The 18,758-nt window shown below is 36.1% G+C and overlaps 2 protein-coding genes across 2 annotated transcripts; one reads left to right on the top strand and one right to left on the bottom strand.

Moving 5' to 3' along the window:
* Window positions 1-3,466: 3,466 nt before the first annotated feature.
* On the bottom strand, window positions 3,467-11,697 carry tomm34 (translocase of outer mitochondrial membrane 34). Its single transcript, NM_199638.2, has 8 exons — window positions 11,214-11,697; window positions 10,966-11,102; window positions 8,890-8,989; window positions 8,657-8,809; window positions 4,741-4,898; window positions 4,517-4,664; window positions 4,272-4,398; window positions 3,467-4,191 (listed from the first exon to the last, which is right to left on the bottom strand). The coding sequence occupies exons 2-8, from the start codon at window positions 11,093-11,095 to the stop codon at window positions 4,090-4,092; spliced, it is 918 nt and encodes a 305-aa protein (NP_955932.2). The 5' UTR covers window positions 11,096-11,102; window positions 11,214-11,697; the 3' UTR covers window positions 3,467-4,089.
* Window positions 11,698-12,179: 482 nt separating this feature from the next.
* On the top strand, window positions 12,180-18,315 carry cox6c (cytochrome c oxidase subunit 6C). Its single transcript, NM_001204124.1, has 4 exons — window positions 12,180-12,271; window positions 12,878-12,991; window positions 16,299-16,438; window positions 18,200-18,315. The coding sequence occupies exons 2-3, from the start codon at window positions 12,887-12,889 to the stop codon at window positions 16,422-16,424; spliced, it is 231 nt and encodes a 76-aa protein (NP_001191053.1). The 5' UTR covers window positions 12,180-12,271; window positions 12,878-12,886; the 3' UTR covers window positions 16,425-16,438; window positions 18,200-18,315.
* The last annotated feature ends 443 nt before the right edge of the window (window positions 18,316-18,758 follow it).

Raw genomic sequence — 18,758 nt, forward strand, 5'->3', positions numbered from 1 at the left:
TAATGTGACATTTAATGATTACAAACCTTTCGTGAACAAACTGGAGAGTTTCCTAATGTGCTGTCAAGAAGGCAGTCAACATAAAGGTGCTGTTTGACATCAGTAAACGATTTTCCTGGTTTGTTCTGTACTTTATTTCTCCCCTCCACCTTATTTTTTATTTTTGCATAATATTGACCTCACATCGGTTTAATAAATGTTTTAGAGGTGAATATAAACCCGTCATAACTAAATGTCGTCAATCTGCTAGTAAAAAAACTACGCTATAATTATTAAGAACGCCCCTACAGAAAGTAAGATAAGGCTAAATTTGAGTTATTAGTGAATATCTAATAGACGTCTAAGAAGAGCCCAAAACTAGACCAGTCATCAAATAGACAGACTTTATTCCTGATTATTTGTTGACTAGTCTAGTTTTGGCCTATTCTTAGACGTCTATAAATCCAAATTTAGCCTTGTTTTAGCCAAGATGGCTGTTTAGACGTCTATTAGACCTCTTTTAAAAACAACTTAAAAGTTTTGTCGCTGACTTAGTAAATAATTTGGTAAATCTAAAAGTAAACAGCTTGGCTAAAATAAGGCTACATTTGAGCAGTCAGTAAATATCTAATAGACATCCAAGTATAGGCCAAAACTAGACTAGTCATAAAATAGACAGACTTTGTGTGTAGTCATTTATTCTTGTTTATTTGTTAAGTAGTTTTGTTTTGACTTATCCTTAGATGTCTATTAACCCAAATATAGCCTTGTTTTAGCCAAGATGGCTGTTTAGATGTCTATTTGACATTTTCAAAAAAACAACATCATTGTAATTCAGGAGTTTTGTCGCTGACTTCCTAGTAAACAATTTTTTGTACCCAAATGTCGACAGCTTAGCTAAAATAAGGCTAAATTTGAGCAATCAGTGAACGTCTTATAGACATCTAAGAATAGCCCAAATCTATACTAGTCATCAAATCAGCAGACTTTGTGTGTAGTCGTACATTCCTGTTTATTTGATGACTAGTCTAGTTTGGCCTATTCGTAGATGTCTATTAACCCAAATTTAGCCTTGTTTTAGCCAAGACGACTATGTTTAGACGTCTATTAGACATCTTTTGAAAACAACATCATTGTAATTCAGGAGTTTTGCTGCTGACTTCCTAGTAAACAATTTTGTGTATCTAAACGTAGACAGCTTGGCTAAAATAAGGCTCAATTTGAGCAGTCAGTGAATATCTAATAGACATTTAAGAATAGCCCAAATCTAGACTAGTCATCAAATAGACAGACTTTATATTTTTCATTCCTGTATATTTGTTGACTAGTCTAGTTTTGGCCTATATTTAGATGTTTGTTAACCCAAATTTAGTCTTGTTTTAGTCAAGACGATGTAGATGTCTATTAGACATCTATTATACATCTTTTAAAAGCAAAAAAAAAATGCTTTCTGGGGCTTCACTATTCTTTTCTTTTAAAATACAAGTTTCTATAAGACCTCTGCAGAGAAGTTTTGGATTTAACTTGAATTTTGTGCTGGAAACGTCATTAGTTTTGGCCTGCAAAAGCCAAGCTGAGATTGGGATTTGGCAAATAGTCTGTGGTATCAGTCGCTCAGTGTCACAATACCTTGTCACATCACCATAACATTCCACTTAGGTGTAGAACTCATCTGTCTCGAGCTGAAGACAACGTTCATGCACTGAAGACGAAAGCTCTTTCTCCCCTTAGCTGAACAAATGGCAGTTATTCTACGCTTGATTACAAAAAAAAAATACAGTAGTGAATGTGGAGCCGAGCCTGTCTGTATATCTGGTATCTCCAATTGCTTTGTTTTTACTGACCAGTATTCTGCCTAAAGTTAGCTTCTGTGACGGTTTCATTGCTTAGCGCGCACGTGGTTGTGAAAATTTAGACTAGCTTAAGGAAAAAAAAACGTTACAAAATGACAAAAAAAAAATACAACCTGGTTATTGACGTAATACTAGATTTGTGTATGTCTTTTAAAACAGTTCTAGTTTCACCTTACATGTTATAATCAGGAAAGTGTAAAAGACAATTTAAAGTGAAATAAAAGTTTTATCAGTTCCAAATTGCGCTGTATTTATTTTCACAGTGGTTTCTGTTCAACCAAAAAGAAACATCATATCATGCTTATCTATATAATATATATAAATCTATATATTTTACATTCTTGTCATACATATATACTTACGGCCAGTTTATTAGGTACTCCTTACTGGTACCGGGTTGGACCCCCTTTTGCCTTCAGAACTGTCTTAATCCTTTATGGCAAAGATTCAAAAAGGTACTGGAAATGTTCCTTTTGCTCCATATTGACAATAGCATCACACAGTTCCTGCAGATTTTCTGGCTGCACATCCATGATATGAATCTCCCGTTCTTCCACATCCCAGAAGTGCTCTATTGGATTGAGATCTGGTTACTGTGGAGGCCATTTGAGTACAGTGAACTCCTTGTCATGTTCAAGGAACCAGACTGAGATGATTCACGCTTGATGACATGGTGCGTTATCCTACTGAAAGTAGCCATTAGAAGATGGGTACACTGTGGTCATAAAGGGATGGAGATGGTCAGCAACAATACTCAGATAGGCTGTGGTGTTGGCACGATGCACAATTATTACTAATGATCCCAAAGTGTGCCAAGAAAATATCCCCCACACCATTACACCACCAGCCTGAACTGTTGATACAAGGCAAGAAAGATTCATGCTTTCATGTTGTTTACGCCAAATTCTGACCCTTCCATCCATTTCATGTTGCTGCCTTGTGATTGACTGATATGAAATTTGTTAACAATCAGTTGGACAGGTGTACCTAATAAAGTGGCCGGTGATAAATGCATCCATTAATGCATATTTAATCAAGCATTTGTGGCAGTGTCTAGGTTTAATACAAGTTAAGGTTAATCGTGTGATGTTGACTACCAAGGAAAGGTATGTATATACGAAAGTTAAAGTAAAAAATTGAAATGTGACTGCATGAGACCAATTGAAGATCTAAAAAAACATGACCTCTCTGTACAGAACTTTAAAATATGGACCAATCAACAGCTTTTTTAAATGTCAAATCATCTTGTTTAATCCAACAGAACAGAATTTTGCATGCTCAAACTCTAGAGCAGGCGTGTCAAACTCTGTTCCTGGAGGGCCACAGCCCTGCAGTTTAGTTCCAACCCAGCTTCAACGCTCCTATCTGTAGGTTTCAAACAAGTCTAAAGCACTCCATTAGTTTGATCAGGTGTGTTTAATTAGGGTTGAAACTAAACTGCAAAACTGCTGTCCTTCAGGAACACTTGTGCTCTAGTGTGACTGTGGCATAGTTTGTATTTTGGTAAATGGCAGCAAATATTTTCATTTTAATAGCTTTTAATGACATCTACTACTTGAATGTGTTTCATTTATTGTGTTCAAAGTCATCCTTGACCGTAGCACATCATTTGACAACTACATGGCAACGCACAATGATACTGAACCTTGTCCTTTATTATCAGATGCATAACAGCACATTATTTAAATACAGACCCGTTTACATTATCTTGATGCAAAAAATGGCATAAGAAACATCAATAAATACAGGTGTCAAGACTTTACAAATGTATATAAACATTAAATGTTTTCAACAGGAATTAACCCACAACTAATTTTTTGAAACAAAGTTAAGCAAAACTGATTTTGTTGAAAATACAGCCCTAAAACTATTTGCCTATTTGAACTTCAAGTCTAAAGAGAAACAGTAGAAATAGGTTAAAATGAATGAGGCATTCAGTTCAATGTGCAAATAATTCCACATTAAAAAAAACAAATCACATGCTAAATCACGCTGAAGTTTGATTAAAGATCAATTAAGTGGTAACATGTTTGACCAAATCAAGTACAGGATGGAGTTTCAAATTTAAACTTGACTGCCAATAGCGTATCGATGGCAAAAAAAGCATCCAATCAAGTGCTCCTATATTAACGTGAAGGGTTTTAAATGATGATGTATGTGCATATCTGAAGTTTACAGCAAATGTTGCAGCTCAGAAAGGCAAATCAACGAGGCACTTGGGGGGGGAAGTTTCCTCGTGTCCACATCACACTCGCAGTCATTTCATCTTCTGTACTTCCTGCAGGAGCTTCTGCACTGCTGTGTTGTTTGGATCGATTTTGAGTACGCTATTGAGATCCTCAATACAAGACTTCTTGTTCTAGGAGGGAAGAAAAAAAAAACATTTAGAAAAAGATCAATTATTCACCTTTTAAGCAAATCATTCACAAATACACCTACTTTGAGTTCCTTGTATGCCTGGGCACGTCTGTAAAGGGCTTTAATGTTGGCAGAATCCAATCGAAGAGCCTCCTCGCAGTCCCTAATCGCATCTTTGTACATCTTTAAGGCTAGATAGCAGAGAGCTCTACAAGCAAATATTGATTTACACACATTATTAAAGGATAATTCATACATTCTGCAAGCCTAGATCTAAAATTCTGATCATGCGAACATGGCGACCCTAATATTTCATAAGTTGTTACCTGTTTGTGTAGGTTGTGACTTCTGTGGGGTCTTGAGCAAGTGACTGTGTGTACTTCTCCATGGCTTTCTTGTGTTCCCCCTTCTTCACAAGTGCGTTGCCTTCTTCCTTTAAAGTTCTGCCCTTTTTAACAGCGTCTGGTCCTGGTGCTTGAAATGAAATGGCTGACAATCAGGTTCTGAAGGCAAGTGTGAGGCATTTGCTTGGTACAGCAAAAGTAAATACCTTTTTTCTTGTCGTCGATCACGTTGTTCTGTTGTGAGCTGGAGGCTGGACTGGCGGCTTGTCCTAACTTTTCCTTTACGGACATTGGAACGGTAGGAATCGGGGGCAGTTTCTCTCGCCATGATGGTCCATCCATTTCTGTCAAAGCCTTGGTCATTCTAAAAGGAAAGAGTTTTACTTGCGAAGTTCATTGTGGTTGATAACGAAGTACACGTGAGCCCAAACAGTAATGCCACCTGCCTAACATGCTAATGGTCCTGCATGTGCTGAAAAACAGTCGATCATTGACTCATGGCCTCTACAAGACCCCTAAAGTTGTCATATCTGACACCAAGTGCTTTAGGTTGCAAGGTAGAGTCATGGTGGATCCAGCACATCCCATAGATGTTCAACTGGACGGAGGTCTGGAAGATTTTGTGGCCAAGGCAACACCTATACACTTCATCAGGTTCTTGAAACCATTCTTGAGCAATGTGTGCAGTACGGCAGGTCTGGACACAGTAGTCATGAACAGGTATACCGGGGGCCTGTACTATTAGGCTGGATTAGCTGGCTAGCCAGTTAAGTTTTAGTTTGCACCAATATTGGGTTTTAGGTAACATGAAGGCAGCTCGGCTTTATTCACTCTTTGTTGCCATGATATTATGGAGCAGCTGAGCTACCTTCATGGTACCTAAAATCCAGAATTGGTGCAAAAGAAACTGCCGGCAGCTAGCTCTCTGCAACTCGCTCACTGAAGCTCAGCAGGGCTGCTCCCGGTCAGTACCTGGATGGGAGACCACATGGGAAAGCTAGGTTGCTGTCGGAAGTGGAGTAAGGGAGGCCAACAGGAGGCGCTAAACCTGCAGTCTGTGTAGGTCCTAACGCCCCAGTACATATATGGAGAATTCACTACTCAGCGAGCGTCGTCTTTTGGATGAGACGTTAAACCGAGGTCCTGATTCTCTGTGGTCATTAAAAAATCCCAGGATGTCCTTCGAAAAAGCGTAGAGGTTTAACCCTGGCATCCTTCTGTCAATCAAAATTAGCTTCATCACTCTGTCTCTCCACTAATCAGCTGGTGTTGAGTGTGCAATAAGGCTCCTGTCATGTCATCCAGGTGCATGCTGCACACTGGTGGTGGATGAGAAGATGCCCCCCAATGTGTAAAACACTTTGATTGTCTAGAAAAGCACTATATATATATATATAAATATATGTAGGGAATTAAACTTAACCGACTAGCCAGATTAGTGCAGGGTCACATAACCATACGTTACAGGTCCCTAAATATAAAGGCCTCCTTCGACCTGCTTATCTTTTTCATCACATGGCCATCCACAAGGCAATCATGGTTTATTCCTCCTAGGTACCATGAAGGTAGCTTAGCTCTATCTACTCCATAATACCAGAGCTGCCTTCAAGTTATCTAAAACCCAAGATTGGTAAACTGAAACTTAACTGGCTAGCCAGTTAATCCAGCTTCATGGTACAGGCCCCATGAGTAAACCTGTAAAAGTTACCTGTAAACAGGGCTTTACATTAACACCCACCAACCCGCCAAATGCGGGTAGATTTCAGCTTTGGCGGGATAGACAGACACCTCCACTAGCCACTTTGGCTGGTTGAAAATAATTTTTCAATTGTAGTTTTCCTAAAAGCAGGGTTCAACAATATAAGGATGGCCCAATATCCGTGCAAATGTGATCTTAGAATCGAGAAGTAAAATAATTGTGATCACGAGAGCAGAAGAAAGCAAATGAATTCCGAATGAGAGGATGATGATCACTCGCGCTAACAACTGATGTGATGCGCTTGACTGCTTAACGCGTGCGCGCTCTCGAATCGTGAAGCAACTGTGTCTGGAACAGGTTCTGGAAACGCAACTGTCATCGGTTCTCTTTCAAATAAACTAGACCAATTGTGATGAACATGCACCCGCAGTCCTGATGCTTTAAAGAGCTCAAAATGTGTCGTTTTGTAAGCAGCACCGGTTGCTTTCACTTTGAACAGATTATTAAATGGCCTAAAGTTAACCGTGCGCATGTGATCATCCTGTCATTATCAAACATGGTATGTTTCACCTGCTTTCATTTGCTTACGGTTTTATTTGCTTTTATTTTTGTTAAAATGGTTTAATTTTTTTTTTTTTTTACAACATTCCTTTAATGGGAGATGAACTCTTTATTTATGTGTAGTCAACTAGTGATCCGAGAGATCTTTATCCAGGACAGATTACTGTGCATATTTTTGAATCATGACTATAGTTATTTTTTAAAAGTCAAATTCTGACCAGAACCAGAAAATCAGAGCACATCACACCTGTCCTCAGGCCTTTACACTGGCTGCCAGTTACATTCAGAATAGATTTTAAAGAATTGTTACTGGTCTATAAATCACTAAATGGCCTAGGACCTAAATACATTACAGATATGCTCACTGAATACAAACCTAACAGATCACTCAGATCTTTAGGATCATATAAACTAGAAGTTCCAAGAGTTCAGTCAAAGCAGGGTGAATCAGCTTTCAGCTACTATGCCCCTCGCTGCTGGAATCAGCTTCCAGAAATGATCAGATGTGCTCCAACATTAGGCACATTCAAATCAAGACTGAAAACACATCTGCTTAGCTGAGCCTTTACTGAATGAGCATTGTGCTGCGTCCGACAGATTGCACTGTTTTTTTTTTCCTTCTTCATTCTTTTATAACATTATACCTGTTTTTGTGTTTTTTTTACTCATTTTTATTATTTGTTTTTATTTTTATTTTACTTGTTTCTTTTATTCTTGTTTATGTAAAGCACTTTGAATTGCCACTGTGTATGAAATGTGCTATATAAATAAACTTGCCTTACCTTGCTTTTCTTTCTTTTTAAAGAAATGTTTTGTTAAATAAAAATTATAGTATATAGCTATATTTTGCTTGTTTTGACACATTAAAAATTTGTGGCTAAGAAATAATTATTGTTTAGTGTGGTTTTAGAGATAAATTTGGTAAATCGTTAATTTTGAGCTCTAAAAAAAGTCATGTGAAATAAAAACTAATTGCAATATAACACTATAAAACCCTGACCCATTTGCTCACGCTCATTGAGCAAGCTCATACTCGACACACAAAAAGTGAAATGAATGAGGACGCATGTGGACACAGCACAAAATTCAACGTCAAATTTAAGCATATAAAATATATTTTCCCTACAACAAAATTGTGGCTAGTGAAAATTCTGAGTGGCTAGTAACATTGGAAAACTACTAGCCACAGTGGCCTGTGATTAAAAAAGTTAATGTAAAGCCCTGCCTGTAAAAGAGATTATCTAACCTAAATACTCCAAATCACTTAGATTTTTATTCCTGCATCCAACACACTGATAAATTAAAATTGTTTGCTTACCCATTGTTCGAGCTCAGTTCTTTCTTACCTCCACCATTTATTGTACCTAGTAACCTGGTTGTTTATTGGACTGAGGTTCCAAAAGGGCTGTGCTGATACTAATACGGTGACATAAACCCAACATCACTGATTGACACCAGCGTGATTGAACCTGCAGCATGAGGCAGGCACCAGTCCTGCTCCGTTTTAATAATCAGCACAGTCACTGAAAGTTCACTGAATGAGCGCAAATAAAAATAAATGTATCTTGGTCATTAGAGGAAGTAGATGTTCCTCTCATTGAAAGCCAAGCTCGTCCAATTGTGGCTAAAATATATTGTCCACAATTGTGCATCTGTTCATCGCACGTTTACGATTATGTCACAACAGTAAAGGTGGTGCAGCTACAACATGTCTATAATCTAACCACATCTAAAGAGGTGTTGAACTGCAGTGAAACCCAGTCATACCATACATTAGAAAAGTACCACATGTTAGGAGATTATAGGACCTCAGTAGTGCATTCTCTGTGAACATGCAAAATTCTGGATCCGTGCTGGATTACCTGTTGACTCCATCGTGAGCAGCTGGTATGTTCCAGTCGATCTGTAAAACTGTTTTGTAGTCCACATATGCTTGTCGGTATCTCTCCAAAGCTTCAAAAGCTGCTGCACGGCGTAGCAGAGCTTTAAATCCAAATGGAACCAAGTCAAGCGACCTGAAAGGTAAATATAAAGTTTTTTTAACACTGAGCATCATCATGTTAAACTTGTTGGCACCTTCATTCATTGCACTCACGCCGTGCAGTCTTTAATGCATTCATTGCAGTTTCCATCTTTCAGGTAACTGGCGGCCCTGTTTGAGTACAAAATACCCAGATCTTCAGTTTTCTTCTGACCTGCGAACAGAATGGTTACAAATGCATGGATGTCTCTTTATTTACTGTGGTATCAATGAATCCTTTACATCTTATCCATTCTGATGTACCATTTTAAACTGTATTCCATCTGGTAAGAGAACCCTATTGTCACTTAACACATTAATAAGCCATCTCCTTTTATAGTATAATAACATAGGATAGTACCATGACATTACCATCAAATTCAGTCACTGTTCTAAGGTTCTGTAGGATTATAATGTTTGTTTTATTCTTTTAGGATGTGTTCTCATTTGTAGTTTAGTTCTCTTGGGTCATTTGGTCCAGACAAATGAGACAATAATACATTTAGTCCTGGTTTACTTTGAGGTTACAGACTTTAATTTTTAGATTATTTCCTTATGTGACGTCTATTTAAACACACACATACAAAAGACTGCCAACATATGATGGTGTTTTTATCAGTTGACAACTTGTGAAGACTTTTATGAAGATGTCAAACCTGCTTTAGTAATTCCTGTCCCAAACACAACGTGGCATAAACCTCTGTTTTAATCCTAGTTTATTTTGGTTCATTTATTCATAATTTGTCTCTAAACTTTGCCTCTCAGGGTCCTGCTAATACACCCTTTTTGTCTGTGCGGTGTGAATACTCAGAAAACCTCTGAGATAATACACAGTACTGAAATTAATTTACCATGTTGTTTATATTATACTTCTAGTGATATAAACACAGTGAAAGATTTAGTTTGGGTGCTAATGCCAGAATACTATGGTACTATCAAATGTACAAAAACATGTATATCAAAGAGGTCAAACTGTAAGGATGGTAGTCACCCAAGCCAGGGGCAGATTTAGTTATTTGGGGGCCCTAAGCAATTATATCGACGGGGCCCAATAATCCTAATATGCACCCTTTTTTTAAATTATTTTCTTTTTTTTGCTGTCTTTTTCTTATATCACTCAATCTTGCTTCCCACGTTTACATCTAAATGCAATCTCTACATTTAAATTAATTGTTTTCTTAAACTAAAAAGTTATATATATATATATAAATTGTATTTGTTAAACCCTCAATAGAAATTATGATATATCATTTATTGAAACTTCTAGATATTTTTAAAGGTCCATCAGATTTCTTTATCAAGCTAAAGTTGGTTTTATATTTGCACATTGGTTCAGTGACAGCATGTGACAGGCCTCCCTATATTGTTTACCATAGTATTTTGAATGTTCTTTCTGAAATCACATCACAGTGTTTATTTGAATGTGAACAATGTTGTTCATTGATATTCGTTGGCTGCTGATATGTTTAATTATTAAGAATTTGCAAAGAATAATTTTCTTAAATAGGGCGACGCAGTGCCGCAGTAGGTAGTGCTGTCACCTCACAGCAAGAAGGTCGCCGATTCGAGCCTCTGCTCGGTTAGTGGGCATTTCTGTGTGGAGTTTGCATGTTCTCCATGTGTTCGCGTGGGTTTTCCACACAGTCCAAAGACATATGGTACAGGTGAACTGGGTAGGCTAAATTGTGAGTGAGTGTTTTGAGTGTGTATGGATGTTTCCCAGAGATGGGTTGCGGCTGGAAGGCAATCCGCTGTGTAAAAATGTGCTGGATAAGTTGGCGATTCATTCCGCTGTGGCGACCCTGGATTAATGAAGGGACTAAGCCGAGAAGAAAATAAATGAATGAATGAATTTTCTGAAATTATATTATAACGGAGGAAGTCAGATTGTGTCAATATAAAACCATCTATACATCAATGTCCCTGGGCCCCAGTTTGAAACCTCTGAGATAATACACTACTCAAATTAATTTACCATGGTGTTTATATTATACTGCCAGTTACACAAATACAATGAGACATTAAAAGTCTAGGTGCTACTGCTAGAATACTATGGTACTATCAGATGTACAAAAACATGTTTATCTAAAAGGTAATACTGTAAGGATGATATTCACCCAAGCAATATATGTAATATCTGAGACCTCTTACCAGATTTCTCCAGCTGCTGGATGGCCTGGCTGTAGAGGGTCACCGCTTCTCCATACTGACCCGCTTTGAAGCACTCGTTACCGGCTTGTTTGAGATCCGTCCACGACTGCGTGCGCCGCTTCTGAGGCATGTTAACACTGTAACGATCAAAGTTACTGTAAACATTACCTGCTGTATGCTTAAAATGTTACAGTATCAACATAACGCTGTCATTAAATTGGTAATGTATAAACGAAACAAAAAGTTACCCTATAGAATCGTGTTGGTGGAAAAACCCGGAAAGTAAAGGCTGAAGGAAGAGCTTTAGTGATCGGCTGTTTAAAGTTAGCAGTTACTGTATTTAACAACGAGCTAGAGACCTATACTAGATAACCAGTCCGTCCTCCTCCTAGAACATGCTAGAAATTCTCTTCTCCGCCTTTCACACACACGCTAGTCGGGATGAGCACCACGTTTTACCGGCTGTGTGTCTAATGAAACGGGCGGTATTAAATTTCAGTTTCAGTTTTCGGGACTGAAGCGGCTGTCGAGCCTCGGAGCTGCTATTTGAAGAACGGGACGGATGGTTGTAACCCAATCCAGTGTTGCCAAATCGTGGTAGAGAAGAAATTAGTTGGTCTGATATAAACTTAAGAACGTTGCTTATAATAATTAAGTGGACATGGCAACACTGACCCAGCGCTAAACGAATGTTAGCTTCCCTCTACGGAAAGCCGTTGGTTGCCAGATGTTGCTGAAACCCGAAGCGTTCATTATATTAATACTGTAGTTTACGAAGCTTGGGAGTTCGTGGAAATTTGTGTAAAAAAAGTGTAAAATATGTATATATGAATAACAATAGTAGTAGAAAAAATATATTTTAATAACAAACAAAAATACTAATACATTATTGTATTGCTAAGAATTATAAATGAACACATTGTATTGATAAAAACCTAAAAAGTAATACAATAATTATAATTATATAATAACTAATATAAAAAAGTGATTAAAACAAAAAATATTAATATTGATTATCTTAAATTGGTTAGAAATATTAATACAAATTGATTAAATCATTGAAATATTTACTATTTTTAAAAGAGACATGTAATATTTTTGAACACAACTACTATAATATTAAAGTATACAAAACTACAAAAACTATATTATTTTTAAGACGTAATCAAATGTCCTACTTTATTTCCCACGCAATGCCATCCTCTTATATTGAAGTGTCCTTCGCCGCTTTCCGTAGTCAGGCCTCACATAAACGCCTTCCTCATTGAGTCACCGGACGTGCGCGCTGAAGGTCGCGAATTGAACGGTAAATATCGTGCTGATATTCCTTTATATCAAATCTTCTGTAATTAATATTGTGTAGAGTGTAAGACTGCGCCTGTTTAATGTTGTAACGCTTTATTTATTATCGGTATTCAAATAAACGTGCCTCGTTTTGGAGTGCAGCTAGTCTTTACGGCTGGCTAGCATTAACGTTAGCCGTTTGTGTTTCTCAGAAGGCACTAACACACTAACATGAATAAAAAATATCATAATTAAAATAAATCAATTTGTTTGTTTTTGATAGAGCTGTATCACGTGTTTAGGAGTAAAATTAAATAATAAAATACGACCTTGACCTCTTGGACGCACAGCAGTGTAACTGGTTATTAAACAATAATATTAATATAGCTGAATATTACATATTGGTGTCTGTTTTTATTATTTATGTCGCAGAAAACAAGCTAGAGTATCAATGGGTAGTTCTTTTAAATATCAATAAGACGTCCACCCATTCGTGATGGTCAGATTAGCACGTAGCAGTTCATAAGTAACGTTACAGCTCTAATAACGTGTTAATGCAGTTTAGGGTTGCCAAATTGACCACCAATATTTGAAATGTATTTTAATGAATGTCTTTTCTCTTTTTCAGAGTTCGACAATGTCACTTGCAAAGCCAGCAATGAGGGGCCTCCTTGCCAAGCGCTTGAGGTTTCATTTGCCCATTGCGTTTGCTCTTTCCCTCTGTGCCGCAGCCGCTTTCAAGGTCAGTAAAGATGGTTTTACGGTTTGCATTCATATTCATGCTTTTGGCAGACTCTTTTATACTTCCAAAAAAATAGCATTGCGTTGATGGAACACTTTTGATCAGTTCTGGGCTTCTGTCTTGAACCTACAACCTTAGGTGTTGAAAGCACAATGAGGTGAAGTTGATTGTCTATTTGCACATTCACAATCAATAAAACAGTAAAGCAGAATTTAAAAAGGTTTATTAACAGATTAATTTCATGACATACTCTTAAAAGCACAGCACCTAGTATTTGTTACTGAGCAATTCCAGCGTTATGGATGTGACATTTGCAGTAAAAACTCAAAACCTAAATCTGCATAGAAAGCATATGTTAACATTATATTGAAATTTTTGTTTATTTTCCAGAACAACTCACCACAGAGTTAAGGGACCAGAAACATATCAATCTGTAAACATATTTTGTACTTTAAATGTGGAAAATAAACATGCGTTATGGATGTGACAAAAAAAGTCTGCGGGTTTACAGCGCACAACAAACTGTGTAGAAATTCTGTGAATTAAACTAAAACCCAAAAGAAACAATTATAATCAAAACGAGAAAAGTTGGCTCTCTATAAAACAAAAAAAATTGGTTTTATTTTATTTAATATTTTCACATTTATGAGGATAAAGTGTCGTTATGGATGTGACATCTCTCCGTAATGTATGTGACAGATGTGTAATTGCCACTTATGTGACTTTGGTAAATCAAATAAAATATTTTGAAAACTGATAGATGCATTTGAGTATTTCTAAACTACTGTAAAATACTTGCTTGCAAAAAAAACCTAGAAACGGTTTTTGTATTTTGGTGAAAACTTATTTATTTAATAATTATTTTTATGGCAAGGTTTACATTTGCATGGAATTGCTCTACTTTAAAAAGCTGACAAACATGCTAATCTATGGAAGCTCCCTGTATTTTTCATCAAGCTCTTTTGAATATTCTGTCTGAAACTGGATGAAAGTATGACTTTATTGACAGTGAACATTGTTGTACTTTGATAGTCATTGGCTGCTAATATAATTTCACTATTTAGAATTTTGCAAATAATACTTTTCTCAAAATTATATATGCACTTTTCGGACTACCACTTTCTTAATAAAGCCAACTTTACCCCAATTGCTAGCACTAGAACTATGGGATATATCAAGATTTCATCTGAGAGATCCACATTTATGTCGTGGGAAATTAAGTGAAATCACTAATGTCAAAACTAATGCTTGAACTCTAAAATTGATACCGGGGTTGCATCTAAATTTTTACACTTACAACTGCATAAATGAATTTGTAATGTTTACATATTTGTATATTCATATTAAAGTGTAATCTAAATCAGTTGATTTAGTTTGTGCTGTTAATAAACCACTGTTTTGAACATGCACAACACTTTAGTTGTGAATAGCTTTGGATCTGTTTTTTACTGTTAAAATGGTGGCTATCGTTACCTAACATTAGCGGCTTGTTTATTGCACGTATACAATTGCATTCTTATTTATGTAAATGGCTTAATTACTTTTGCTGTTGCTGTAATATTTTAGGTTATTTTTTAATAAACCAAGATCTTGTTTTTATTTATTTATTGTGCATTCATATGTTGAGTTTTGTAGACTTTTGCATTAATTCTGGTGACATTTGACACATTGCATCTGTTCATTTCTGACCCACGCTTCACCACTACCAAAAATCACTCCAAAAAAATCGAATAAGAAGCATCAGTGTTTGCTTTTTAGAGAAATATTTATATCCAGTTACAATAATGATGCTAGCAGAAATGCACTGGCCTTAATATTCAGTCCTGAGACTTGGACAAGAATGAGTTTTTCAGTGAATCAGTCCTACTTTTATCTATGCATTTAGACTTTGTCAATGTTTTGCATGATTTGTCATGGTGTAACTTATGCCGAGTTCAGACTGCACGATTTTCAAAGTAGTCGTGTCACAGATGTTTTCACAATGCATGACTATCTGGGCTAGCGTTTCATCGCTGCTTTGTTTACACTGCAAGACGGATCGGCGACAGGGGCTTTCACACTGCATGATTTTACAATAGGAAGAATCGCTGACAACTTTGTCTCAGTCTCACAACCAAACACACGCTAGAAGTGACAAGGAAACAACGCAAGGTCATGCAGTATATCAATTGTTATTACTACATAAAAAGAAAAAAGCCTTTAGTGGAGTAGAAAATGTACAACTTTTGCTCACCTGGCTTTTGAAGGGGAATTCGCAATTTGTCCTCAACTTTTTTTTCTTTATCAATCTGGGTTGTGGTATTGCTCAGATGACACGTCAAACAGACATGGGTGCTGTTGCCAAATTTACACTAGTTTTTCCCTCCGTTTTTTGGGTCCAAATAAACCGAAAAGAAGCACTTTTAACTACTCCACCAATCTCCAGCTGGCCTGCAGATACCCCCTGCAGATAGGGAATGCTGCTTTGTAATTGATTATAGGTGTGATCGTAAGTTATTTTCAATTAAAATACATTTTACACGGCATGAATTGAATCGCAGACAGCTTTAAATATTTAGCATGCCAAATATCTCACTGGTGTCTGCCACTCGTCAGCGATTCTCTCAGATAGTTTTCTCTCTATCTCTCTCTCTCTCTCTCTCTTTGATAGTTCACATTGTGGGATGGTTACTCGCGTGATCCAGCACCGATTTGTCCGTGATTTCAGGCTTTTGATTTTTTTCGAAATTGGGGCTAAAATCATGCTTTCTGAACTTGGTAATAGTCATTAGTAGGCCTACGCGGAATCTGAACATGCAGATTTTTAGCCCATCATTAATTCTGTTTATTTACTTGAGTAAATGTTTAAATCTATATTTATTCAGTTTTTTAATTAATAACAGTAATATTATTGACTAATCTGAAAATATTCATCTGATTATTGTATAATGCTGTTTGTTCAGTAATATTTTCTGTCTTTTAGTAGAGATATTATATGAGAGACTTGCTTTGTTTACAAAATAAAGTGAATCTAATTGGATTAGAATTTTAAACATAAAATACATTAACTTAAAAAGATTTGGGTATTTTTTTATTTCACATATAAGGTTTTAGTTATGATACTCCCAAAATAATAACGCAGAAATCTGCAGATTTTTACTAAAATTCTCTGCAGAAATGGCAAAAACCGTCCGCAGATTCCACCTGGTCCTAGTCATAAGGAACACTTTAGGTCAATATTTATTGTTCATTACTTGATCCTTAAGTTCTAATCCTGTATATGACTTTCTTTTTCCTCTAAATCTGTTTTTCGTGTGTCTTGCTGCAGTTCACAGTATCAGACCCCAGGAAAAAGGCGTATGCTGATTTCTACACACAGTACGATTCTACAAAGGAGTTTAACGCCATGAGAGAAGCAGGAATCTTTGAAAGTGCCAGGCCTTCTGGAGAGTAAAGCAGCAAACTCATGTAAGTGGAGCTTCAAATGCACATCAGTTCTGTATGGAATATTTAGCATGTGTCACTTTTGTAATTTATATGCGCATACAGTGGGGTATATGCACGTGGACCTTTAATTTCAGCCAGCCTCAGTGCTTCCAGTGATCTGTCTTTCCATTGTAAAATTGCAACGTTTTAGGTCTGATTTCTTTAAAAATCAGTGATCTTCACTGCCTGTTAGATATACGCTATGAAGCTGGTCTCAGACTGGACTAGAAGCACAGCATTAAATTAGATTTCCCCCCGCCATGTCTTTAAACTATGACAGTTTATTTTACTCCAGTATTTTCAATGGAGTTTCTGTGCTTACCTGCTGCTTCTGACGGCGCTAGAGGTGGCATGGTTTTTCATCGTGTTTTAGGCTTGAACAACTAAATGAATGCTGAAGTCTGTTTAACTGATTGTATTTTAATTGCATTACAACATTAATGCTGTAAAAGGAACCGTATGAAACTTAAAATAGTCACATTAAGCTTTCATTAGAAGTTGATAATTGGTTTAAAAACACTAGCTGTGCATGAGCCCATTCAGTTGTCATCTCTTAGTGCCCAACTATGTTAATCGTTTTGACTAAAACTAAAATAATGCCATTTTCGTTTTCACCTGCTACTTTTTTTTTTTTTTTTTTTTTAGCTCTTAGTCCATTTTAACTATGTATAAAAGCATTTAGGCTTTCCTGTAAAATATAATGATGATAAATGAAGAACTTGTGGTGGGTTATTCGGGATGTGGTTTTCTGTCACTACTTGTTTAGCCTGCATTAATACATTCAGTGTAAGCTGCAACACAACATAAATTGTAAATGGTAATTTGTGTGTTTAATCCTTTATATCACTGCATTAGATTGTTTGAAAAACAAAAATCAAGAAATAGATTCAGTCTTTTGTCTTGAGTTGGTTACAAACAGGCAAATAACACATAGGTACTGGGAAAACAGTTTATAGTTTAGATATAACCCCTGATGTTTATGATAGATAAAAATCACCGTCATATGCATTTAACTTGACGCTCAATGAAAGTTGTAGGCAGCAGTTACATTATTTAACCAATAGGTGGAGACAACCAGCCATCAAAAATATGCCACTGAATAATTCTTCAGAAATGATGCATCTAGCAATGAAACATGAAGTTTTATAAATGAATAACTGAATCATTATTAAAAATGAGACTAAAACAATAGGAGTAATAGTGAACTGTTCAAAGTACAGAATATTTTAGTTTATTTTCTCCAGCTGATTATTTCTTTTTTCTTTGATAAAATTAAAGCTTCTAAGTTCTGTTTGTTAAAACCAAAGCTGTCTTGCAGTGCTGTTTTGGTAATAAATGGAAAGCAAATTACATTTGTCTCCTTCCCTTTTTGGCTGATCTGAAAAATGGTCATATCGGTGACTAAACCATAATGTAGTCCGAACCGTGAAATTTGTGATCAATTACACCACTAGTTTTAACCATATTCCTATCATATCTAGTGGATTTAAAATACTTATTCTGGATTTTTTAGTGCTCCGTTTCAATTCAAAGGTGTTTATTTTAATTGAACTTCCAGAAATCTCAATTCAGTATCTCTTCCAAACCATTCATTTTTATTGAAAGGAAATTAGTACATAATATTAATTACAGAAAACACGTCATACATTGGTGATGCTAATCTGTAAGAGTATATCTGTTTTGATCTGTTCACCAATGTTGATTTGCTTGATGTAAAACCACCTTCTTTTCTTTTTCTTCCAGGTTCTGTGCCCACTGCATTCCTGGTCGACAACTGAATCTTTATAAGATTATTGGAAATGAACATTGATGTCTGATGTTCTCATTAATGTAAAAAATAAACTATTGACAACCCTCATGCTGTAGTGAATTATTGGCTCTTGTATGTGAATTAAATGCTGAAATCTTGTGCAGTAGTTTATGTATATTAAAGTTGGAAAATTACATCATTGGAAAATTTATTTTAATCCCAAACTCCTAATTCTGTCCAGATATCTGTTGTTCCAATACATTTTTGTGTGAAGTAATGGATTTTACTCCTTAGAGGTTTATTATTATTATTATTATTATTATTATTATTATTATTATACATTTATTGTTAAGGATCAGATATTTAATTTTTTAAAGCAGCATAAAAGGATGTTTATTGTATCTCTTCAAGTGAAAACAGACATGCCAACTTTTTCTGAGAATGAAATCTTGTACTGTACTGTTTCTGAGTATACTAGATGTTTCTAATGTATGTTCAGTGTCAATAAGAGCACATGTAAACAAATAACACATTATTATTAACATTTCCTTC

The sequence above is a fragment of the Danio rerio genome, chromosome 6 (genome assembly GCF_049306965.1).
Source record: "Danio rerio strain Tuebingen ecotype United States chromosome 6, GRCz12tu, whole genome shotgun sequence".
Taxonomy (NCBI): domain Eukaryota; kingdom Metazoa; phylum Chordata; class Actinopteri; order Cypriniformes; family Danionidae; genus Danio; species Danio rerio.